Source organism: Bacillus rossius, chromosome 17 (genome assembly GCF_032445375.1).
Source record: "Bacillus rossius redtenbacheri isolate Brsri chromosome 17, Brsri_v3, whole genome shotgun sequence".
NCBI classification, from domain to species: Eukaryota; Metazoa; Arthropoda; class Insecta; order Phasmatodea; family Bacillidae; genus Bacillus; species Bacillus rossius.
In genome coordinates, this window is record NC_086344.1 from 39,592,489 (window position 1) to 39,618,673 (window position 26,185).

The 26,185-nt window shown below is 35.8% G+C and overlaps 2 protein-coding genes across 3 annotated transcripts; both read right to left on the reverse strand.

Annotated features, from left to right (window-relative positions):
• Positions 1–268: 268 nt before the first annotated feature.
• LOC134540946 (replication termination factor 2) lies at positions 269–9,899 on the reverse strand. Of its 2 annotated transcripts, none has more exons than XM_063384032.1 (5): positions 9,729–9,899; positions 7,405–7,614; positions 6,067–6,279; positions 4,765–4,990; positions 269–3,127 (listed from the first exon to the last, which is right to left on the reverse strand). In XM_063384032.1, the coding sequence occupies exons 1-5, from the start codon at positions 9,795–9,797 to the stop codon at positions 2,919–2,921; spliced, it is 927 nt and encodes a 308-aa protein (XP_063240102.1). In that variant the 5' UTR covers positions 9,798–9,899; the 3' UTR covers positions 269–2,918. The 2 variants fall into 2 exon arrangements, with proteins under 2 accessions (XP_063240102.1, XP_063240103.1); XM_063384033.1 differs by having other exon boundaries at positions 7,435–7,614; positions 9,729–9,897.
• Positions 9,900–13,099: 3,200 nt separating this feature from the next.
• Positions 13,100–25,398, reverse strand: LOC134540564 (small nuclear ribonucleoprotein Sm D1). The gene is made up of 4 exons (XM_063383381.1): positions 25,285–25,398; positions 20,527–20,603; positions 17,466–17,663; positions 13,100–16,256 (listed from the first exon to the last, which is right to left on the reverse strand). Exons 1-4 carry the CDS (start codon positions 25,296–25,298, stop codon positions 16,186–16,188), a joined length of 360 nt encoding a protein of 119 aa, XP_063239451.1. The 5' UTR covers positions 25,299–25,398; the 3' UTR covers positions 13,100–16,185.
• Positions 25,399–26,185: the final 787 nt, after the last annotated feature.

Sequence of the window (26,185 nt, forward strand, 5' to 3'; positions counted from 1 at the left end):
TTTTTTGGGATGAATAGTACTCCAAAAACCATTTTTAAAATATTTCTTTCATACAGAAGTCACTTTCCTAGGAAATTACATTAGCATGACAATATGTAACAATGAAAAAGACCATTCTTAAGTAGTGGTACTTTCCATAAAAAATAATAATAATTTAATTTTCTTAGTGACATGTTTACTAAATCTTTAATGAGTGGTGAGGTAGGCTACTACTGAAATACTGAAAAATTGTGAATATGTTTGGTCTGGTTAACAACATTTAAAATACTTTAGAATAGTACAGACATTTATTTAGGCTAGTTACATTAAAACTACATTTGAAATTATTTGAATGCTGGTTAGAAATGTCCCTCACCTAATCTAACACATCCACCCACTGATACATGTGCCATGGTGCCTGCACTATGCACTCCAACAGAAGATAACTTACACAATCTAGCAAATATAATTACGTATACATATATTTAGATTAAAAAAAAAACTTGTAATATCATAAACATAATGCTACACAGTAAAATAACAGAATTCATTTTAGATGCCAGTTATTTGTTAGTTTGTATTTGTTCCAAAAAGCCTAGATCATACACAATTGCCATTACATTATGAAAATAATATTTATAAAAAATGTGGTTTTGGGGGTTCTCACTGTTTTTCATTCCCGCCAAAAGCAGAATTTTTAGAAATTGAAACTTTCTTCTCCATTTCACGTCAATCCATGCCATTCTGCAAGACTCACCCATCAACCACTGGGTTTGTTTGGTAGGTGGGTGTCTGTATTCTATCATTGGCCTGTCCCGTGGCAGACGCATTCCTTACCCTTAGCATGTCCTAACACCCCCTACGTTGAAATTAGAGTTACAAAATACTTTCTTTCCCATGCTTTACATAACTTTCTCTATAAATGACAAAAACTTCAATATGGACAATAGGTACTTTGTTAGCATTAGGTCCCCACAGAACACAATTAATTTATAACAACTTTGTGTACAAGTGCGTAATATTTTTCAAAACAACAGTCTTAAATTGTGCTAATCATTCTGTTCTTCTTCCAGGAGCTGAAGAAAGACGCAGTCCCCACGCTGCAGCGGACGATTTCAGTGATCTTGAAACATGAACAGCAACCTTGAAACTTGAGCAGCATGCACATTTCTTTGGCAGCAAAGCATGAAAGAAAACAAACTGTAGAATGCTTACTACAACGATGCCAGACATAGACAAATGTTAACTGTATTACCTAATTTAAAATTCACTGATGTACCATCTCATTTTGTCTGGTGTCACATTTGGAGTGTTATTTTTTTTTTTTTTGTAAACTAGCATTGTTTCTGTCCTTAGTATTAAATAACATGATGAGTACGTACAAAATGCTCCTACTAAGATGAAAACTTTCTGGGACTTGACATAATATGATATAAGGTCCTACTGACAAAAAAATAAAACTGATTAATTAATGATTTTTAAATTGCTCATGTAATCACTAAAATAAGACATTGCAAAGACTGCTAATGACTACTATTTTTAAATTTTGACATCAATAAATGTGTTTATAGCAGTTATTTGTGGCTATTATCATATGGATGATTTTCCATAATCTCTAAACAATGGTGTTAGCATTGATTCTTCTATAACAATAGCATTATGGTTTGGCTTGGTAGATTTTTGATAGTTTTTAATTTTTTATGGGGTTTAAAGTTGAAAGTTTAAACTTTTCTTGATTTTTCCTGTCGGTTACAGAACAGGATCTACGTATGAACTAAGTTTTGAGTTTCTAGCTCATCTGGAAGTGGGTTAGAATTTGTACAGAAGAGTGAGTCAGTGAGTGAGTTGCACGTATACTGTTTAGACTCAACTGATTCAGGGTTGAATAAGTTTTCGAATCCGTTCATAGGACTCTCCCTGAGCAAGCTTCTTGCAGCCACTCCACCTGACTGTCACAATAGTTGCACATCATTATTTTACTTCCTTCATCAAAAATAAAAAATCCATTACTTTTAATTCCTTCACATTTTCATGTAATATTAGAAATTTAAGCATGTTGAAATAACCAACAATCATTACTCATATTACCTTAGTTATACATATGTATCTATTTGTGTCACAATAGAATTTATCAAAGTTTTTTAATAAACTGACATAACTTACTCATTTACAATTTAATCGTAGAAATTAATCCTGTTTACATGATACAAATTTTTCCAGCTATGGATAAACTACTTTATGCAGTAAAGGGTTGGGATAGGAATCCGACATCACCATCTTGGTTCCAAATGTCTCCAAGTCATAGATTTTCTTTAAATTATGAGTTACAAATTATGAATCACACATAATATTCCCTCTTATAAAGCACTTTACACTAGGTTTGTTGTGTCTTCACAGAAAATGCTAATTACAGAAATATTACTTACGGTTTTGATCATAGAGAATTTGATTTTTTTTTCTATTGTAATTCCGAACTGTTTGAGATGTTGCACATCTAAGATGTTGGTAGACATGTTATTTATAGTTTTCTGAAGGTAACCTTACTGTAACTAAACAACAATTCCCACTTTTATATAGTTTTGTAAAAATAAATTTGATTTTGCAAAAAAAAAAAAAAAAAAAAAAAATGAATAAAAATTGCATATAGTTGCACCTATGCTTTTTATACATTGCGATTATCATTACTAACAGTGCCACAAAACATCACTCTTAAAACTGTCGAAACTTGCAAGACGTTAGATGTGGCACAAAATTTATATTGCTCCGACGAAACCGTTGGAAATTATATAAAGAATAGAGGAAAAAATTGAGAAAATGCATCAAAATTACATTGGTAAAGGAAAAACGTTCTCTGAAATTATTGTACTCTTTTAACTTTTCCATATTTTCGTGAAGTTTCCAACGTGATTGTCCGAGCTTGTTGGTTTGCCCCAGGGTCGTCAGTTGTAGAAGGGGTTGTAGGTGACCCAGTGGGCGCGGGTCTGGGTGCGCGCCGACTGGTGCGACGTGAACAGCGACTTGAACACGGCCGTGGCGTGGGGGTCGCCCGCCACGCTGTACGAGCCCTTGGTGCGCTTGAACTGGGGGTCCACCAGGCCCTGGTCGGCGGGCCGCTTGGCCGGGGCGTCCCCCGGGCCCCCCGGGCCGCCTGCAACACGCACCAGTCCCACTTGCTCCCAGCCACACAACAACCAACGTTTAAATACGTAATTATGTTGAATGAGAGATGCAGCGACACTCTGAAACTCGAGTCGAGCGAGTAACTTCAGATCGACTCGGCTTGAAAGTCAAGTTCACTGTGCTCGACCAGATAAGACTATAAAGTTTCTTTTTATATTCCATACAAGAGAAACATACAATCATTTAGCAAATATTTTACTGTGGAACTTTGCATTTACTGTTCCCTGCCATTTATGCAGTTTTAATGAAGTATGGTGCATTTTACACACGTACAATACCCGTAAAATTATATATATATGCTGTTTTTTTAAGTTTCAAAACACTTGAAACTGACTCCATTTTGGAATGAAATACAAGCGGTATGCCATATATTTGTTAACACGGCAAACTTCATTAAAAAAATATTTTAATGTTGCCCATGTGTTTGTTTTTTCTTCCTACTACTGTCAATCTAGTGTCAATCTTTGACACAAACAAAGCAAAATCAAAAATGATAAGACTTGTAGTTGTATGTTTTTCTTAGGTAGGTATACAAAATGTTCATACACAAGGCTATAATGCAACTTGCATTTAGTTAATGCAATTATTATAAAATGAGTGATGTGACATTTGAAAATATCTACATATTGTCATATTTCAAGTGAAATAAATTGTTTGTTAATTAGAAAATTGCAGAAAAAATTATACTGCCATTCCCCTTGGTGTTGGTTGTTTTCACTTTTTGTTTTAGTAATTTTATTGTTTACGCACAGTTTCGAGTGCTTAGCGTAGATACCAAATGTGACTGGACAAAACACCACGCAACAGCAATCGGTCAGGCAGTTTGGTAGTTATAACGGGAAGTACAGTAATTACAATAAAAATATGTACCCACATAATATGATTTCCTGGCCCATTTGGTCAAATGTTTCGGTCTCACCATCTTCTCAATAAGATATACATTTTTTTTTCCATGTAAGATATTGCCATATACATCTTTTCCCATATAAATGATGTGGACAAGTTGAAATCTATTATTTTGTCTGAATATTACCACCTTATTTAATTAACAGAAATACAAAGTTGTCAGATGTGTGAACATTTATCTGTTCGTCTGCGTTTCCGTGGTGCACCACTAATAAAAATTGAGCCCGCGCTAGTTGGCATCATTCATGTTTGATGCACGCACACATTCGAATATCAATATCGATAGCTTGCCGATTGCATTTGATAGCCCGCACTCTTCTGTGGTTAGTGTGCACTACGACGATAGTTATGCATTAGTCCCGGGATGCGTTCGGGTCATGGTTTTGGTTTTTCTACTTAAAACGAACAAAATATGTATTTTCTGCACGCTTTTGTGAACCAAACTTTTTTAATTAAATGTACTTTCCATAAATAGATTTTTGTTTTTACAAATAACTTTACCTCGACAAAAATGCTTTTTTTTCACGTAAGTCGCACTTCTACTTTAAAAACTTGATTTTAGTAAAAAAATGTGCGACGATTATGCCGAAAAACACACATTACATTTTCAGTAAACGAGCAAGAAAATACTTTACTGACGATCGCTACAGCAGCACAACTCGAGGGCGACGTGATGCGGACACGGGGCATGAGACTCACTGGGCTTCCCGCCGGGCCGGGACGAGGAGGCGCCGGCCAATGAGGGCGGGGCGTCGCTGGCGGGCGTCGTCGCTGCTGCTTCCTTGGCGCTGCCCTCCGCCCGCCTGGCCTTCTTGTGGGCGCGCGCCCGCTCGCGCCGCGCCTCTGCGTTGGCCTCCATCCGCCCGAGGTCCTCGCCGGCGGCGTTCAGCACAACCACGTCCTCCGCTGTGAACGCCTGCTGGCACTGCGCAACACGACTCTAAGTGAACTCATAGTACACCCATGTTTTTTTATTCGTTTTGACAATTTTTTTATAATGCACATATTTAGCACGTGTATGTAGTTTGTACCACATTTTATGCAAAAAAAAAAATTGAAAAAAGTTTACTTTGTTTGGATCTTGCGAATGACATTGGTGACTCATTTTTACATTACGATTTTAGTACATTTTTCTAACACAAAAATACTCAACAGTTTTATTCTGAATAGTTACAACATGCTTATTTAAAAAAAAATTGATTTTTGATATTTTAAAAGATTATGTTTTCGTCATTAGAGTATGTTTTGATTGAAAATACAGTAAAACCTTTTTGTTGCGACCACCTCTCTATTACAACCCGATGCTTTTTCTACTCAAATATTCCTTATTTAATGGTTTTTTTTTTTTTTTTTTTAGCTTGAAGTAAAGTAAAATTTCCATGTAATACCTAGCAGGTACTTAAAGCATGAAATCATGTGGTATACAGTTTTGAAATAACTGTTAGTGTATAGCCTTTATTTTAAAACTTTATTTTTAGTACAGCAATATTTTATCAAATTAATAAAAATAAGATTTTCTCAAAAAACATTGAAACCTGTAGTTTTTCAGGGTTTTGGAAAAAAACATAATTTTTATCGATTGAATGAATGATATACTAAAAATAAAGAACATCAAGAAGGCTACATACAAACTGTTTATTCCTAACTGTGTACATGCTGGGAATCGCATGGAAATTTTACTTCAAACTAAAAAAACCATTAGATAAGGAATATTTTAGTAGAAAAAAACATTTTATGAACAATTGAATATGGGTGTACTTGAAGTTATTATAATCATGTACCGAAACATGAGATATAAGAAGCAAAAATAATATAGAATACCTTCCTCTAAACAGGAAATGAAACGAAAATATTACAAGTAAAATGGATAATTCAGTGCATGATAAATGTTATTTAGTTTCAATGAAATTATTGAACCTATAATGTGAGGATAGTATTTCTTGCACAACATATAAACACAGCAGCATGCATGCACAAACCCGCACGGAGACGGACACTCACGTTGTGGCACGCCTCCGTCTTCACAGCCCTGAGCGCCCGCTCCGACACCACACAGCCGCAGCCCCAGGCGAACACGAACTTGAACTTGCCGTTCATCTCGAGGCCGATGACGGGGCAGATGTAGGGGGCCGTCTGGTGGTCCACGTAGCCGTCGCCCTTCTCCGGGCCGGCCTGGTAGGCGGGGTTGGGCGTCAGCCTCAGATCCCTCACGTCCTGCAACCCACCCTCGCGCTGCTTCACCCGCTGCAGCTCCCTCTGCTGGTTTCACATACATGTGCATACCAATCACTAAATATGTGATTATTCTGAATAAGCCAAAACAAGTTTTAACATACGTACGCTAACAATGCCTCTCATTAAAATAACCACGCTACCTACTGACACCTGTGGGATTTGTTGTTTTTGCAGTCAGATAGTTTCAGAGGTAAGACTCTGTCCCACTCACCCCGGTCCGTTATTTAATTTTCTAGTCATTACTACAATTCAATACTTTTTCTCGTAGATTCATTATGAATGCTCTCTTGTACTTAATGTTACGTCACAACTTTTGTCACCAAATAATTTTCCAAGTGTTCTAACAACGACAAAAAAGTCACTGAACGTTCAAAATTAAGATAACGTGCGAAGCCTTTTTACACTGCTCAAATAACTAATATCCAGGGACAAAATTGGTGGCCCAAAGAGCTACTGTGATGAATTACAGAAACAACCCTTAAATAATAATAATGATTAGAAACCAAAATTACCAACATGGCTAGTGAAACTCAGCCTTGATAATTTTAGTTAGCTATTGCTATGTGAGTGACTGCTAGACCCTGGCTAAAGAATAGCATGTGTGTTCTTGTCTGCAGCTGTCTCCCACTCGCTCCAGACAGAGCGAAGCCGTGATCTACGACAAGGGTCTAACTGTAGTAGTACCGGTATGTACATTTCCAGGAGAGCTTTTTATTTAAATATAAACATTTTCCTTTAAATTTGAAACCACTTGTACACTGAAAGGTTTTTCATCCGACATTCTATGGATCTGCACGTTCTCATGGTTGCTGCAAGCTTGGAATTTCAAAAACTCCCCGACTTTTCCCAGTCCTGCAGCAACCATGGTTCTGTGATCTGGAACCAATCAAGCGCCTCATTCTGCCACCAAGGTCACATGACCGGCTGCCGGCGTTCGTTCATTTCAGGACAGTGTTCTACCGTCTAGCAGGCAACATTTCTGTCATGATTTTCAGAACAACAGATTTGAAACACAGACACGCGATATCACAAATTTTTTTTTTGTACAGCAACGGGTCTTTTATAGACCAGCTTATAACATGTTTTAAATACCAATGTACTTGCATGAATGCAATGGTGTTCACTGGTGCTGACCTTGAGGCTGCGGATGTGGCGCGCTGCCTCGGGGGCGACCGTGCGGTCCAGGATGGCCTCGATGACGGCATCCTTGTTGTAGAGTCGGCCTAGCCCGCACGCCACCACGGGCTGGCGCAGTGGCTCCTGCGAGATGGCGCAGTGCTGCCACCTGAACGACAGCTCCGCGTCCTTGTCTTTCTGGAACAGCCGCGCGGGCCACGTCCTACAGTGCCTGGGATCCCCTCAGGACTGGGCCGGCCACACAGGCACACGCCACTTTTAACTGAACACTATTCAGTTTCAGGCCCAATACGTTTCTCGCAAGTTATACTGCAGAAACCTTGCTTCACCACACTATTCCACACAAGATTCACATAGAACAGAAAACGAAAAGGTGACATCAAAATTTTGTGGTTTTTTTTAGAATGTAAGGGGGAAAAAATTTGGAAGACATGGTTTTCACAAGCTACACACGTCCCTACATTTTTACTCCGAAGGGATTGCTTCGTAATTCCTACTAGTTTGTAAAAAAAAAAAAAAATTATTAGATATTACATTGCAATACCTGTGCTTTTACGCTGCGCCGCCATTCATTGTTTACCTGCGATAAATAGGAATGTATGTTTCCACATACCTGAGATGTTCCTGAATTAACCCTTAAAGAAGGTTTCTTAATTCGTACTGGTTTCTGAACAAATGACAGTTTACAGCATACATTACAATACCTATGTATGTATTCAAGCAATCGCAGAAGGCAGTCTTTTTTTTTAATTATTTTTATTTTTATTTTTAGTCAATGTAGATGTTGTTATAATAATGAAGTATGTTTAACTAATGACTGTATTGCAGTTGTAAGGAATTTTTAATGCTTATATTTCATGTCTGTTGTTTTACTGTATTCTGTGTCTGATATGGCCGGTGGTACAAGTATCCTAGATCCTGAAGGCTTGATCCTGTGGTACATGACGCGTGCTGTTTTAGATCAGTACGTTGGAAGATCCTGCACAGGAACGAAATTGAGAAATAACAAATAATTATGATTTAATAGGTCGAAAAAGAATCCTTTTTATTCGACTTACGATCATATTTCATTATTACGTAACAAAAATATTTTTTTTTATGTACAGGATCTTCCGACATACTGAATTACAACAGCAAGCACCTTGTACCACTGAATAAAGCCAAAAGGATCATGTCATCAGGATCAAGCCTTCAGGATCCAGGGATAAAGAATTGGCATATATTTTATCCTCCATATTTGGATACAGTTGTGCTAAACAAAGAGATACACGATCGCAGATAAACAATGAATGGCGGTGGCAGTGTGAAAACACAGGTATTGTAATGTAAGCTTTAAACTGTTATTTTTCACGAACCAGAAGGATTAAGAAACCATCCCTTCAGGGTAAATTTAGGGACGTGTGTAGTATGTGAAAACCATGTTATCTGAATAAAAATCTTAATTTTCTTTCCGTTCTGAAAAGCTGCAATGTCCGATAATTCGATAATTACCCATCTGTCACGTGCGTGCAGAGGTTCAGAAAACTCTACACTAAAGTGGCATACAGTTTAACAGGTGAAATATGGTTATTCAACTAAACTGTTTCCAATGGCAAGATCCAAGTTTGAGTTTATAATGCGACCCTTGCTTTCAGTTTTAACAGTTTTGGTAAAAATCATTGTCTTATATTCAGGTAAATACGCTACTTGAAATAATAAAGTTAAACAGAATCAATGACTAGAATGAGAACTCACAATAGGTACCTTTTTCATAACTTATTTTCATTTTTTTAGAAGAGCACCATTCTAGAAAACTACCATGATATTTTTAAAACTTCAAAATAACTTTGTTAGATTTTTAATTCATAGGTTCTACTATTATCAGGATTCACCCACATAAAATATTTCTCATGATATCACAATTTGCTAAAGTTAACTACAAAATAAATATATTTCAATTCATTTAACTTACTAAAGAACAGCTTCACAACTACTAATAGTGGGAGTGGTTACACCTGCAACTGGGCTTTCACCCGTGACAAGTAGTCAGGAACAAGTGCTTCTCCCTTTGTCCTCCACTCTCTCTTCCACCCTATGTACTACCCCGCAAACATCATTTACTTTAGACTGTACCATCTAAAATAAACAAACTATTAAGAACACTAAAAGAGTACGTAATTTTCTTATAGATTATACAAGGGTTATTTATTGAGTGATAGTGCCTAAAAAAAATTGCATGAGAAATGTGTAAAGACAATTGACCAAATAAGTAACTTATTTATTAGTTTCACAGCTGCATTTCTCCAACTTACTTGCTCAGGTTTCTTCTTCTTGCGAACTAACTCATCTCTTTTTGGTATCGTACCACCATCGCAACCCATCTCTGAATCCTATTTAAGAATAGTAAACAATTTTTAACACTAAATATTGCTAAAAGCAAAACACGGCCATATTGCTAGTGATGTAGTGATGGCTTCAATCGATTTAAAACTATCGACTAAATCGATAGTACCAAATTATCGTGTCACGACAAATTTGAGAATAAATCTATTAAATAAATCTTAATAGTCGAATTTAAATGTTCCAAACCAAATTCTATGTTTTGTTTGATAATTTTAAGTTGAATAGTAATTGGAGCAGTTTTCAGTCCTTCAGACATATTCAATTTTCACCAATAACTCTATGTTCCAGTGACTGAAAAGTTTTTCGACTGAACTATCGAAAAATATTTCGATAGTATGGTACGAATAATTGATTGATCGATAGTAGAAAGTTTTCTGAAAACAAAAGAAAAACAAAAAACAATAGGTACCAACTGTTTCACAAGAAAATATCTGATAAAATTATAAATTTTTAAATACTTATAAATATATGAAATAAAAATTGCAAAAGGTTATAAATCAAAGCAAAATAGAAAAACATTAGACTGAAACAAGGAATAGATGTATTAAACTTATGCATTTTAAGAATTGTGTATTTGACACTAAAGAATTGTTTTTCCAAGTGTAAAATATTCTGACTTAGAAAACTAAAAAAAATTATTTACTGTGAGTATATTGATTATTATAGAATACAATTATCTAACATCAAATAACACTTACCAAATTATTTAATTAAATACATTAATTTTTACTGACAAATCCTTAGACAGTTATGCATCGCATTATATTTTGCCTCAGTAGGGCGTATGCGACGAGGAGCACGTGTTAGAAAATAACCAAAGCAATGTATTGTAGTGTGAAGAACGCATTTCTCTACTAACACCCCCCCACTCCCCTCCAAAAAAAAACCCCGCGTGCTACTAGGTAATTTCGTAGAAAAAATAACTCTAAAAAACATTGTTTTTTTTGTACACGCGATATTAGACTTTTTTTTCGGTTAAAACTCTGTAAATAGTGACATGATAACAAATATTTCTTATTAATTAATATAATTATTGTTTTTAATTTTTTTTATAAAACTAAAAAAAAACCGCTTGAATTGAGTTTACAATCGATTTTTTCGATACTTTTTTTTTTACTTCATTTGTCATTTAAGGATCACACAGCCAGAAAACAAGTGTTTACGGTCTTTCATTTATGTGGACGTTCTAAGCACGTGTCGTTCGTAGCAATGGCTAAATGTTCGATTATGAAACAGGTATAGAAGGTTTGACACACAAAGGGTCGATAAAAGACGTTTGTGATAATATTATATGTAGATAAAAACAATAATTTTAACGTAAATATCATTACCGGTACATCCTTTACTGTCAAATCTTTGGTGCATGTTAGTCTCGGCCTGTTTCCCGTGCCGAGACGTCACCTCAAATGGCTTAACCGGTGGATTCAAATTGTCGTACAGAATAATGCCAAATCCATACACATAACGGGGCTAAATTTCCTTAAATTTTGGGGAAAGTTTCAATTAAAGGAAAAAATGTGGACTATAAATTTGTTTTGACAACTTTTTTTTAATTATTTTTTTCTACAAAATCTGTTAGGGGGCTTAACAGCCTGGGACCAATTTCCCACTTTGTCCAATTTAAAAATATACAAAACTTACTAAAGGTATTTAATTTTTTTTAAAATAAAACTTCCTTTTTATTGATATTGGTACAAATAATGAATAAATATAAATGAAAATTCAGACAAAAAAAAATTGTGCATGAAATTTCAGAACTTTTGAAGAACTAATCTACAATAATTTTTATTCTATCTAATTACTGTAGTATTTCATGAAACAACACACACTCAAAAAGAATATTTCATTTAAAACATCAATAACTATAAAGTTTTTTTTTTTAATTCAGTTATATAATGGCCAAAATTAAATGTGTGTGTGTATAGCAAACAAAGTGATGATTTGAACTTTATCATCAAAACTTAATTATTTTTTTCCAGTAATAGTCCTTTCTGCCTGATTCAATGATGCACAATGTTTCAAGTGCAGAATGAGTCACAGCCTCTATCGCGGCACGCCTTGTGACCAGCTGCCGCTCTGACACGACTGCTCTGCTTGCAGATAGAAAGGGCGGACGACAGGATACAGGCGTGCTTCTACCAGGTGGACACGCTGGAGCGTCGACTGAGGTCCCAGGATCTGACCGACGAAGCTCGGTAAGACGCCCGTGGCACACCTTCAGGAGTACAGTTCCTCCAGTTGGAGATAGTACATGTTCACCACTAACACAGGAGGTTACATTTATTTGGAATTTTCACAGATCCTATAAAAAATATTAAATTTACTATAATAATCTTCAGTATAGCTTTGCACTAATAACCCAAAGAATTTTAGAAAAAAAAAATTTAAAAAAAATGCTTTTTGTACTATTAAATAATAAATTCATAAAAAAATACTAAGGGAAAGAAAAAACTACCAATATAAATGATTTCCTTGGAAATCACTCATTATCTTGTTTAGATGGGACAGAGATAATACAAGGGTTTTTTTTTTTTTTTTTTTTGAAAAATCTTAATTGTAGCATCAACATATTAAAATTCCATGTTAATAGGGTGAACAATATTTGTGACTTTAAAAGAGCGGACACAAAAAAATATCAGTTTTCAACCAAGTTGTCTATTTCAGGAGTAGAGGAGACACTATGTACATACTCTGCCTTTTGAATTCTGTTCCATTTCCATACTATATAATTGCATTAGCTTATTGGTAATTTTAATAACCGCGGGCGAGAAAGGAATTATACTTATTTCGGAAAATCCTTTTTTGAACCAAATGGGTGGCGAGATCCCTCACAGGGGTCAAACCTGGATGTTGCGTTGCAACAGGTAAACGCCCAGCCAGGGGCGTATCTGTGCTGGCGAGGTGGGATAAGGCTGATGCTGGATGGTGCTTCCAGCGCAAGGCTATGGACTGGCACGCAGTCTAATCACTGTACATGGGGCAACTATGAATTGAGTTTTAACCATAACATTATATGGCAGAGAAATTAAGATAAAACATGTAACAAGTCCCTTGAGAGCTTGAAGGATCTCTTAACAGATGTTTCATGTCTAAAAATACAGTTTAAAAACGAACAACAGAAACAGAACTACTCATCCGCCCTCAGGGTATTCTTAAATGCTTTTCGTAAACCAATCCGACTCGGATGTCTCGAGCAGTTTTATGATCTCTTGCACACTGTATCCATCTTCATTCAGAGGTGACTATCACACAGCACAAACATGAACTTGCAACAACAGGATACAAACTGAACAAGTAGCTTGTTTATTACTCAACTCATACATTCTTGCAGTTACAATGTTCTATCTTAGTTGCTTCAAAATTAAAACAACCTTCGTAAGTAATGCCATATGTCACTTCATGTTTGCAAAATATAAAAACTGTATTATAATCAAATCATTATCTAATGAACATACACACAAAATGCTTGCTTCGAAGAAAAATCGAAACCAACTAGGAGTGCTCATACTGGACAAAATTCTCGCATTTGCAGGAATGTTGGAAATGTTAAATCTGCAGTGTCAAGTGAGTTTACTATAAATTTGTACCAATGATGTATTCCTAGCTTGATAGTCATAATTCTGGACACACACAAGCTAGTGATGATTGTGCCATTAGTAAAAAAAAAAAAAAAGGGTTTCCCAAAACTCTGAAAAAAAAATTCCAAATTGAATTTTTTAACAATTTAAATGTTTCAATGAATTAAACAAAGTTTAAAAATACAGTAATTATCAATGAAACGTAAATTACAGCATGACATTTAAATTTTGCGCACCTCTACTTGTAGGACAAGTACACTTGTGTTTGTTAAACAATGTAAAAGCGGCAATCGTGAAGACTAGAAATCACAGGTTTTAAGAAATGTGTGTGGATATTCTATATATTTTTTATTGGGTGTAGCTTATATATATTGAGTTAGCTCCACTGGAACATATTACTGTATTTCCCTGCAGAATGGGTCATAAAAATCCAACATCTTCACCGGGGTCACATCGTATACTTGTCTGTAGTAGGGTTCCGTGCATACAAGTGAAGTCTTCGTTCTGTGTCTCAGATTATTAGTGCATAAGAAATATGGCACTGGTGTTGAACCTGTTCTATTTTTGTTTGCTCTCTCTGCTACTTTATTACCGTAGGATGGAGTGAGGCAGCATTCTTGTGCCAACTTTCCTCCCCCCCCCCTCCTTTTATTACTACCGTATTGGTCCGAATATAAGGCGACCATTTTTACATAAACGAGAGATGCAAAAATTGGAAGTCGCCTTATTTTCGCACCCAAGACGTCAGAACCGCAAACATTAGTTCCAAGCTGAAAGCTACAGTAGAAACATTGTTTAACAAAACGTTCACAATTTTTTATATTAACTAAAACTTTGTTACCTCACACGGGGAAAAACCATAAATCCACCTAATATTGCAGTAATTGACAATTGTTTGAAGTTGAAAATTAAAATATTTGTTCTTGAGTAAAAACGTGAATGTTGAAGCATCTCAAAATGGCAACCTTTTATTTCACAATTCATATTTGTACTTTGTGTACAATCGCGTGTTAACATTTACGGTAATTTTTCTTCAGATTTTTAACGGAAATATTTGTACTAAAACATCACAGTTATTTTCAGAACGATTGTTTACGTTTACAAACATTTCGGATGTAATGTTTGGAAATTCACGGCTGCCAACTGTCTTTCCACAATATTTCTTTGTTGTAAAACGAACATTGCCGAACACGCACGAAGACGCCATATTAATAGGAATTTGGTACGTTGCTTCAAAAGCTATTTTAATAATCCACTCTTTATTTATGTAAAAACCTTTCATAATTATAATAGATTATTCTTTCAAATTCATAGAACAGACTCTCTCTGTCAGAGAGTAATATGGACAAATATACGCGGTCACGTAACCGAAGTTATTCATGGCCGTATGCTTCATCATGTCAGCTAGCCACTTGTTTTGTTCCGGCAAGATGCATTCTTTGTTTGCTTTTTTTACGTTTAACACACTACTAAATAGTAATACGCCTTGTTCTGTGGTAATATGTAGCTTAAGTCAAACGGAAAGTTAAATGCTGTATTTTAAGAGGGATTAATAGCCATTGTAAAAATTTTAAATTCGTAGATACAGTAAACTGTGAAAAATGAACAATCACACATTGGTGGAACGGCGGGGAACGAGCCCTAGACAAATAAACAGCTCTGAAGATGACAATTATGCAGCTTCATTAGAGTAAACATACGAAAAGATTTCTAGTGTAATACTTAAAAATGTAAATATTTTCTAATTGTTTTCTTTTGACTTTTAGGGTAGGCCATTCAAACTTATTTTAAATAAGTAATGTGATAAATATAAATTAATTGTTATACATAAATGCAAAAACAATTTATCAACACAAAATGTATGTCTAATGAATTTTCACATTAATTTATACCAAAAATTATTTTTACATTTGTTTGGCCTCCTGAAACTGCAGGTCGCCTTATATTCGGGGTCGCCTTATATTCGGGCCAATACCTTACGATTCTCCTACCAACAAAAAGACAAAGAAGAAGACTACTATGTTTTATACCAGTGCATCCCTTCCCAGCTTTTCTAAACCACCACATGGGCATTATTTACACTCATGACCAATATCATATTAGATTATTATTTTTACCAAAACTAGAATAACGACCACACTAATTTTTTTTTTAAACTAAAAATGGGCATAAAATGTGCAACCCATGCACAGGTATATACGGTAGCTTATTTTATTAATAGTAAACTAATTATTATAAATAAAAATGACTTCCCTGAGATTTTAGCTTGTGGATTTATTAAAAAAAAAAAGTTTAAATGTGTTGAATTAACTAGATAACTTGAAAATGCCTTCCTCGTAGAACCCTACTAAAACAGAGCACAGAAACAACAGGACTGCCCTGTGCTTGCAGGGAGGCCGTGCAGCGCGAGCTGGCGGCCGTGAGGGGCACGCTGGCGCGGCACGAGGCCACGCTGCGCACCCTGCACAGGGAGAACGGCAAGACCTTCATGATAACAGCGATACTCGTCTTCTTCGCGTTCCTGGCGTACGGCGTCTACGTCATGTGGACCAGGGGTTGAAACATTCCAGCCGCTCGCACCGGCGACAAGAGGTTATCCCAACTTGTTATTTTTGTAAGAAAAAAAAAAAGTTTGTAAAAGAACTGTTAAATCATTATTTTCCTATGCAAGTATAAATTGTCAAAAGTAGTTCATGTGTTCTTATTCTCATGTATAAAAGACACTTGCGTCGCGCGCACACAGACGACAGCACGTGGCTCGTCGGCGCGGCGTCGGCCGTGAGGACTCTCAGCGCCGGCCTCTGCCGCGGCCGCGTCCCCGCCCGCGAGCTCTTCCGCGCCCGCGCCCCCGGCTCGCTCCTGCACACGGACAAACACACGCACGGCCGTCACCACACGGCAACGCTCTCCGCTCGAGGGTTCATCGGTGCTTACTGCTAGGGGGCGAGAGAGCTCACTCTTCATTTTCATTTTCAACTCAATTGTTCCAGTACAGAAATGTCTTTAGGTTTACGTTTGTGGATATAATTTATTTAAAACATTAAATATTTAAAAATTAAACAGATATATCGCACTGTCAAAGCAATACGGCCACATGTCAAAAGTAAAAGCTTTTCAGGATAGCATTTTAAAAGTTTAAACAATGTTGTTTAATATTTAACCCTTATATAAGATAAAAGTTGACCCAATTATAATATAATATATTTGGGTCAACTTTTATCTTATATAAGGGTAAATATTAAATAACATTTTTGTAAACCTTTAAATTGCTCTCCTGAAAAGTTACAACTTTTGAGATGTGGCCGTATTGCTTTGACAGTGCGATATGTCCAAACAATTTATATACGATATTTAATGTTTAACTGTCCAAACAGTATTTCTGAAATAAAATAATTATTCCAAACTTGCATGCCAGAGGCATGTTTTATTTCAGAACAATAAAAAAAAAGTTTCATGAATTATTTTTACAATGTACTAGAAAGAAGACTTAGTTTGGTTACAATATTAAAAGGTGTTTCAAAATTTATCTCTAGCGTGACTAAATAATCAACATGGTGTTGCGCCGTGTGTCACGTGACAGCGCTACACGGCATATCGATAACAACACACCAGACAGAATAAAGCTAATATGAGCTCCACAACCGTGTATTCTCTTCCAAAAGTCACGAAACACTCGAGCACACAGACATTCCACACACGCTGAAACATATTTAAACATAGCACCATGTTTGCTAAATCTTAATACCAACTGTAAAACAGCCAAAGGGCTTTATGTGGCCGTGAGTAAATAAATAAACAAATTTTGGACTGCTGCATTTTTGTTTATAAAACACTACTATACAATTTATAAGTAGTTATTGCCATTTTTTTTTAAATATATACCTGACATGATTGGGTGTTGTCATTTCTGAAATGGAGCAAATCGTTGCTGGTGCCAGAAAATAAAGGAATTAAGGAAGAAATGGGTAAATAGAGCAAATCGTTGCTAGAGCCAGAAAATAAAGGAAGAAATGGGTAGCACAGTAGTTTTTTTAAAGCATCCATGGGAGGGGGAGGGGGAAGACGCACCTCGCGCGGCCTCCTTCTTGCGGGCCTTGGCCTTGGGCGTGTCGTCGATGAGCAGCGTCTCCAAGGGCAGCGAGTCAGGCAGGATGTAGTAGCGGATGTTGTTGCCGCGGATGCTCAGCGACTCCAGCTGGATGGGCTCGCGGTTCTTGATGGTCATCTTCACCGCCTTCAGGTGCGTGTTCATCGCCACGTCGACACCTGCACACAGACACAGACACCGACACCTCACAGGCTTCCCGGTCGTAGCGGCGTCCAAGGCGGATAATTCACCGAAGTTACGGTCGACATCGCAGTCGCCATCATCAGCGTTACTTCACCTATTTATATTTTTGGTATTACACTAGGTGTCTGATAATACCCGTTGAACCAATTCAAGGACTATTTCAGGACACTATAATAAAATTTTCTAAAAAAGGTTTTTACATCAGAGGGTATTTTTCATTAATAATAAGCATAATTAAAGATAATACAAAACTGATAAAACTATTCCAAGGAACATGCTGGTTATTATGTAAAAAAAAGCTAAAATATTTTCAGAGTTAATTTACACGTGATTCACGTGGACAGTCTCCATCCAGGTATGTTTAATGTGCGACTACAGTGAGGCGATGTGAGGTGATGAATCGAAAGCAAGTTAGCAAAAGGCTACCTGAAATTAAAGTTGTGTGACTTTTAACACCATTGCTTCAATGTCACGACCCGTGCACACCGATACGTCTCGTTGGAAACAATGTTGGTAGGGACGGACACTCCAGGACACAGGTGGCCTCCCAGCATTGGCTCAGAGTGATTTAAAAATAAAACAACATAAAACCAAAATAAGGATGGACTGGGGAGTTAAACTCGTAACAACATCGCACGGCAGACACTGACGCGAGCAAGACTGCTGGTCTCTGCAGTGCACAACGCTGACTTCAGATCAGTATGAGATCAGTCATCTGTACGACCCCTGTGATGGCTGTTTGTTACTGCATGTCACAGCCCGTCCACACAAATCTATAACATTTCCATGACTAATAGTTCACATTATTAAAAACAATTTTTTTCCCCTAATAATTTCATTATTTTGCTATTTCCTAAAAAAAAAGAAGTAAAAAAATCAAGCTTCTACCACCCCCAGCTGGCTTAGTTCTCAGTCCATTGTATATAGTGTGTATGACTATGCATAACACCAATATCTGAAAAAAGAAATGCTTTCACAGTCTAGACGAGGCAGAATAGAGCAGGACATTTTCCACAAAAATTACTATCAATGAAGAATTTCCAGTATTTTTCTTGGATTTACAACTTCCCTGACTTCCATAGTATGGATGCCCCAGAACAGGCAGCTCCACAGAAGCAAACAACACTTGACAAAAAAAATTGAGGAAGAAACTCGTAATTATGTGGCAATAAAATATAGAATCAATGGCACTTCGTAAGTCCAAGGATTCAATGCAGTGAGCATTTACTATTTTTGACTACATTCTGCATAGCCGGAATCATAATTTGGCGCATCTGGTACCTGTAGTGCCAGTTTTCTCAGCCAGGGAGCTGTTGAAGGACTCAGTCTGAAAGGTGGCATCACTGGTAAACGAGTGTGGTTTCTCTGGCAGTTCTGTGTATGTTCTGTCTTTAGTGGACTCATGACACGAAAAATGGATTTTTTTTTCTTACCAATAACAGTTCCCGAGAATCAACTTTTTTTTTTCGATTCACAAGTGCACTAGACACACACACAGACCTGCCAAGACATACCACTCATCGTTTTCGGGTGACACCACTTGGCAGACTGGCAACAGCTACCTGTGGCCTATTTCATAAAACTACAAGTCTACAAGTTACTAGTTACAAGTTACAAGGGAATTTCTTACAAGTGTGAATCTGAAGTGTTTCACAAAGAAAGTTGCTTGACTTGTAGAAGTTGGTGCACTTGTAACACATACCTACAAGTTTATGAGTCAGTTGTTTATTGTTCGTGTTTTGATTATGTAACGAATTTGTAGGTTATAATTGCGAAGTGTATGCTGATAAAAATGAGTTCACGGCAAATGCAGATGCACGACAAAATATGTGTGCTCAAAAAAATTAATGAACATAAAAACATTTTGTTTGGAGCATTTTCGGACAAACTGACGAAAAAAGATAAGCTGTTAGCTTGGACTGATATAATGACATTTGCTCAGTCACTAGGAGTTGTGCCCCACAAATGTTATGATACATCTGTGTACTGTTGCTTTGGAAATACCATGCATATCTCCAACTGCATGGTACTGTCCGCCATTTCCCAACCAATGTAGAGAGACAAATATTTGTTACCTTGCAGATAACGATTAATTTCTTCGTGTAGGGTGATCCAATAGATGACCTATATCTTGCACTAGCTCCTCCAGTTTAACAGCACTCATGCGGAACCTTTCGTTATACTCAAGTACTGTGCAAGTCCCATGTTCACTCTCTCTCTAAAATTGCGTGGTCGCCTCATAACCTCAATATCTATATCATCTTCATAAGAATCGGTAAATATAATAATATCCATTGTATTCTAAGATGTTATAATATCATTCTATACACAAGCATATACTTATTAATGATTAACAACTAATATAACTGACTTACACAATATTCTACTTATGTATTGACACTAGTAGCAATTTCTCACAAGTTACATAAGCTTGCAAGCTACAAGTTTATTTATGAAACAAAAACATTTATTTACTTGTAAAATTAACTTGTAACTTGTAGCATTTCACTTGTAACTACAAGTAATCACTTGTAGCTTTATGAAACAATATTATCAAAGTTTTTACAAGTTACTAGCAAAGTTACTTGTAACTTGTAGACTTGTAGTTTTATGAAATAGGCCACTGGTGGCGAAAACTGGTGCTACAAGTATATGATGCTCAACATTACTATTACAGTCTTTATTTTTGACCCCCTTCCCATATATTAAAATATGTACCTACCGCAATAAATTACAATTTTATATTTGGTATTTTAAAGATTAGAAAACCAGCTGAAAACAAATGCCTGAGAGTCTGCCAGTACCACCACCACCACCATCAGCGGAGTTCCTGCGTACCTATGATGGTCCCGTGGACTTGCGTGCCATTCTTCAGCTCAATGGTGACAGTCTCATGACTCAGCTTCATCAAGAACCTGCAACACACGTCTGCTCCTGGAAGAACAACATCCCGGGCCACAACCACCAACACGACAACAACTGTCCCGACAGTTCCGCGAAGGTACAAGGATCAGGAGCGTTCAGGAAGATGGATTGCATCTTCAAAATGAACCACAGACTGAGTAAATAAAACATTTAATAGGTATCGTCTTAGAGTAGCAACAAAAAATTTTTAAACCAGTTTTTTTAAAAAAAAAACCAAACAACTTGGCTTTTTTGGATTGAACATAATAAAAAAATATGGTCAAAACAAAAACCTGGTTCAGGATTGGTGTGAACTAAGGGGTGATACGTGAATAAGCACTTTAATTTTGAACTACATTACCACCTATCTCCCGTTATGTGGTGTCGTATTTGTTATACAAAGGATTCAATGGTGTGATGTATTTATCATTGAGTGTTATTCTACGCATTTATATACCTAACATGAAAAATATTTCCCTACACATTTGGAACACACTAAGAAAATTAACCTTGCTATTTATGGAGACCAATGCTTTGGAATACACAATTTCAAATAACACGAACATTTTTTGGAACGCATTAATCGTGCTAAGTAAGAGATTGGTGTATTTTGGTTCTCAGCATGTTCAAATGAAAGCCATACAAAACCCCGATTTTTGCCACTCATGTTGAATCAGAAAAGTTATATCATCAAAGAACTTAACTCCAGAAAATTGCACATCAGCCTGGGACTTAACCACAGAAGGGTATTTCCCCACAGGAGGAGTTTTCTCCAAAGACACTTAAGTAAATCAAGTTAAATTATGTTCAAAGTAAAAATAATTCTTGGGAATAAAGAAGAACTGGAAAGCAGTCCTGACATAACTAAATTAAAAAATATGGGTAATTTATTTTACTAATTAATTTACTTTTATCAATACACTTTCGAGTTACCTACCTAAAAATAAAACTGTTTTCTTTTATTGTTAATTTTAGTTCATGTTAGATTCTTGTAAATAATGCAGTGGTGCAAATATTTCTATTAGTGCCTCGGCTGTCAGGAATACAATCTTTGGGATCTGATTTCAGCTGTTATAATGTTACATACTTGCCATTATCATGTCCACACAAATCAGTAATAATTTTCCCTGACTTTTCATGATTAAAATTTAAAAAATAATTAGCCAATTTGGCAATTTTCTGAAATAAAATTGAAGAAAATCCTGGCTCAACAATTCTCGTAGCAGCCATAGTTAAAACAGGACCTTGCATATGCCATTTTATAATCAGTAAAACTATGCACCAACTCACCATCCACACTCAGGGTGAATGCAAAATGGAGCATTTTCCCCTCAAATTACCATGACTTTTCAGGATTTCCAGTAAAGTCACAGCCAACTTCCCTGACTTTCCCATGATTTACCCTGACTTAACAGAATGTGAACACCCTGATTATTAAAGTCTGCCACAAAATGTTTTTTTCACCTCATTTACACAACTATATCTTCAAACCAGTAAGTTAAGTTAAAACCTTACTTTATATTTCATATCACACCCAGTCAATAAATTTTGGGTAAATATGTAGTTGGGCGGTATTTGCGAAAAAAAAATGTTAAAAATCCGAAAATACCTTTATTTTATGCTCTTCAACGTCCTCTTTTCATTAAAAGTGGCGGAGGTAAGAAATTCCAAATACTTTAGGAGATATCGAATTTTTAAATTTCATCATATGTAGTTGAGCGGTATTTGTGAAAAAAAATGTTAAAAATCCGAAAATACCTTTATTATATGCTCTTCAACTTCCTCTTTTCATTAAAAGCGGCGGAGATAAGAAATTCCAAATACTTTAGGAGATATCGAATTTTTAAATTTCATCACAATACCAGTGCCGTGATGTGGCGGTTAAGGGGCCCGCCTCGTCAGGGGTGTATGTGTGTTAGTGAGGCAGGGTGATAAGCGCGACGCTCGCTGGTGCTTCCAGCGCGGTATCGCCTCTAAGCGCAAGGCTCTGAACTGGCGCGCATTCGTCTCGTCGTCACAGGATAACTGTGAAATTTGAGCGGTGACCGTAACATTATATGGCGGAGAAATGAAGATAAAGGTGTTATGCAAGCCCCTTAAGTGCTTTCAAGAATCTGTACTGATTGTTTTATGCCTAAAAATTACTCTGAAAACACGCGTTTTAGGCATTTTAACGCTTCTAAAAATACAGTTTAAAAACTTAATCCGAAATTAAAAGTACTTTTCGGTCCTCAGCGAACTCTTAAATGCTATTCGTAAATAGGCCCCACTCGGATATCTTGAGTAGTTTTGAAATCGCGTTGTTTTTCCTGAAGCTCTGCACACTGTATGTGTGCCCAGGTAGGCGGGCCCCTTAACATAGTTTCTTGTTTACGTACGAGGTACGAGTATCTACTTTTTTTATTGGATAATGATGTCGCGTGATTGTTCGTGATAGGCCAGAATTCAAATGAACCAATACGTGATTATTTAGTTCATTTATTGTTTAAAACTATGTTTTATCAACACCTCCAATTTAGGTGAGTTTTTAACGTTTCTAATTTTAAAGTCTTATTTGTGTTTTTGATATTGTTGCGCAAGTAATAAGTAACAAAAAAAAAATTACGTGAGTTGTTACTGTGCATCCTTTGTTACGGGTTTGTTAGGTAAGGTCAGTTACATTTTAAATAATTTAAAACTAAAGAATAATTAAAATTAATTCACATTATTTTTAATATCCGCTTAGTTTGAAAGTATTAATAATGTAACTGACCTGACCTAATCAACCATTTTATTAATTACGCATTGACGATTCACGTATTCACGAACACACGCCAAATAAAAAAATGGCGTCGCTCGAATGATTCCACAGGTCTTGTATTGCAAAATCTAAAAATTCGATATCTCCTAAAGTATTTGGAATTTCTTATCTCCGCCGCTTTTAATGAAAAGAGGACGTTGAAGAGCATAAAATAAAGGTATTTTCGGATTTTTAACATTTTTTTTCGCAAATACCGCCCAACTGCATATTTACCAAATTTTGTTTACAGTGTACAGTTAAACACTTTTAAGTCTGATAAAAATCAATGCTATTCTCACGAAATGTGCTACATAATTCGCAATGAGGTTCTTTCATGGCAGCATGACATGACCAACATAAACCAGGAACCTCAAAGAACACTTCATAAGTAAAACAACATGATGCTGGTTGCTGGTAAAAGGCATTGATACGCCATATTCAGGCTCAAGGTCATGCAGAATCAGCAAACATTCATACATTTCTAAAAGAATACCAAGAGTGGATGTACAAAAGTCAAATGTTAGCCACTATAAACAAATCAACAAGAAGCTCTTTTTAGTTTTCAAGAATATATTCACTTAAAAAAGAAAACTAATTAATGTGGGAACTAAAAATCCCTGCATTTTAGAAAACTCTCAGCTATGCTATATTCCAAAATATCTCTGGAGAATGTCAGGATATAGTTGCAGCTAGTATCGAGTGCTGATCAGATACCTCTCTCAAGGAAAACAGTCTTGGCTATGCTATTAAAGCTCAACACACATTTACATCACTGTAATTACTTTACAGGTAATGTTTGCAACAATTTTATTCCACAAATAAACATAAAAATATGATTAAATTGATATATTTAACCAAACCATTAAAATAGTTATTTTTACTAAACTACTTGTAATCAGGGGCGTAACCGGGGGGGGGAGGGGGGGAAATTAGGGGTTCAACCCCCCCCCCCCCCCCCACCCCAACCAGCACCAAATCTTCATTTAAATTTCATTTTCACCACTCAAACAAATTTCATATTAAAAATTAATAAAATTCTTACCATTACAATATTTAAATTTAAGTACCGAAAACTGCTAAAATAGCACTATTTTACACCTTAAATTCCAAAAATTTTCAGGGGGAGGACCCCCTGACCATCCACTTTAATACCGGGGGGCCATGCTTCTTAACACCCCCCATACACAAATCCTGGTTACGCCACTGCTTGTAATATACAAATTCTGTTTTACAGTCATTAGGAAGATTTTTAGAATACCAAAAAAAAAATTCATTTCCCAATTTTTGTTTGCCTTTGTATCGAAATACCAAATATTCACAATATCTACTACAAAATTAAAATAAACCAAATCCAACTAAGTAAAATTTCAAACAAAAAATTAAATTACATATATTTCTCTAAAAATTCAATCGAAAGTCATGCACAGCGTTTAAACACACAAAAAAAATTTAAAATAACTTCATACAGGCTACAGTGTACTTTTTATTGAGACCAGCCTATCAACTATGTGAGATACTCAAACTAAAACACTTAAACACAAATTAAATTAAAATTTAAAGACATAATTAACCAAAAAAACAAATATTAAACAGATAAAACTATATATGTATTTAAATTTATGGCACACGAACGTGCAGAGCATGGCGGCTAAAGCGGCTGCACCTTAAAACAATTGATGTATTTGAACAATCAATATTATTTTAATGAAATTTATAAGCAATAAACGCATTCTTGACAAAAAAGGGCATGTTAGTTTTAACTACTTATAAAAAGGTAAGGCAAAATACAAATCCATACATCACAGCATCACACACAAAAACCGCATTTTTGCATTTTTATCTTAAGTAATAAAATTGGTTGTTAAACAACTAGAACACTTGTTACAACAAAAATAAAAACAAGACAACCGTACCTTACTAATTTCATTGTAAATACAATTCATATACAAATTACAAAAATAACGAAAATACAGCCAAACAAAAATCGAAGCTGTTATTCTTTTTTTTTTTGTAACTTTTTATTCGGCAAAATAAATCATAGAAAAAGAAACCATTGGTATACAAAACTTAAAATGTACTAAAAGTATTCAGAGTATTGTAAGAGGAAAAAATTTAAAAATAAATATTTCTGAATTACATATAATAGATAGTTTTTATTTAAAAGAAAAATCTCACTGACCGCATCATTATATTTAAAAAATAATCAATTGTTTTTAAGATCAAGAGCAAAGTAAGAGGATAGTAAATTAGACTTGTACTCAAGAGAGGAAGAATTCACATACAAAATGGCAATAATTTTTAAATCTTGAATTATTTATTTCAAAGGATTTTATATGTTTCCTTATATTATTAATGATCTCGTGGATCTTAAAACCATGTGTGTCACACAACATGAAGTTCTCCTCTTTTCTTGTGACAGGAAAACATAAACATTCAAACTCCATGTATTTTCTCAAACTGTATAATGTGCCAATTATCCCTATTATTAAACAATCAAAAAACCTTATTTTTAATGCATAATTAATAGTAAAAGTGTGTTAATAAGACAAATCATTATATTGATTTGATTTAAACTTGAAATTTGGCTTTCATATTGTCACACCCCACACCCTTTTTCACAATATACATCATTTAAGGTACCTTGCATCTATCTTCCCCAACATTCCTTCATCCAACCCCTTCCACTCCTTCCAGTGATCTCATTGGAAAGATATGCCTTCCACTTTCCATTGGCCACCATAACCTCTGGAGCTTCCAACAATGATCTGCCCCTAATAATCTTGTCTGTGTTCCCTAATTCACTGCTACCACCAG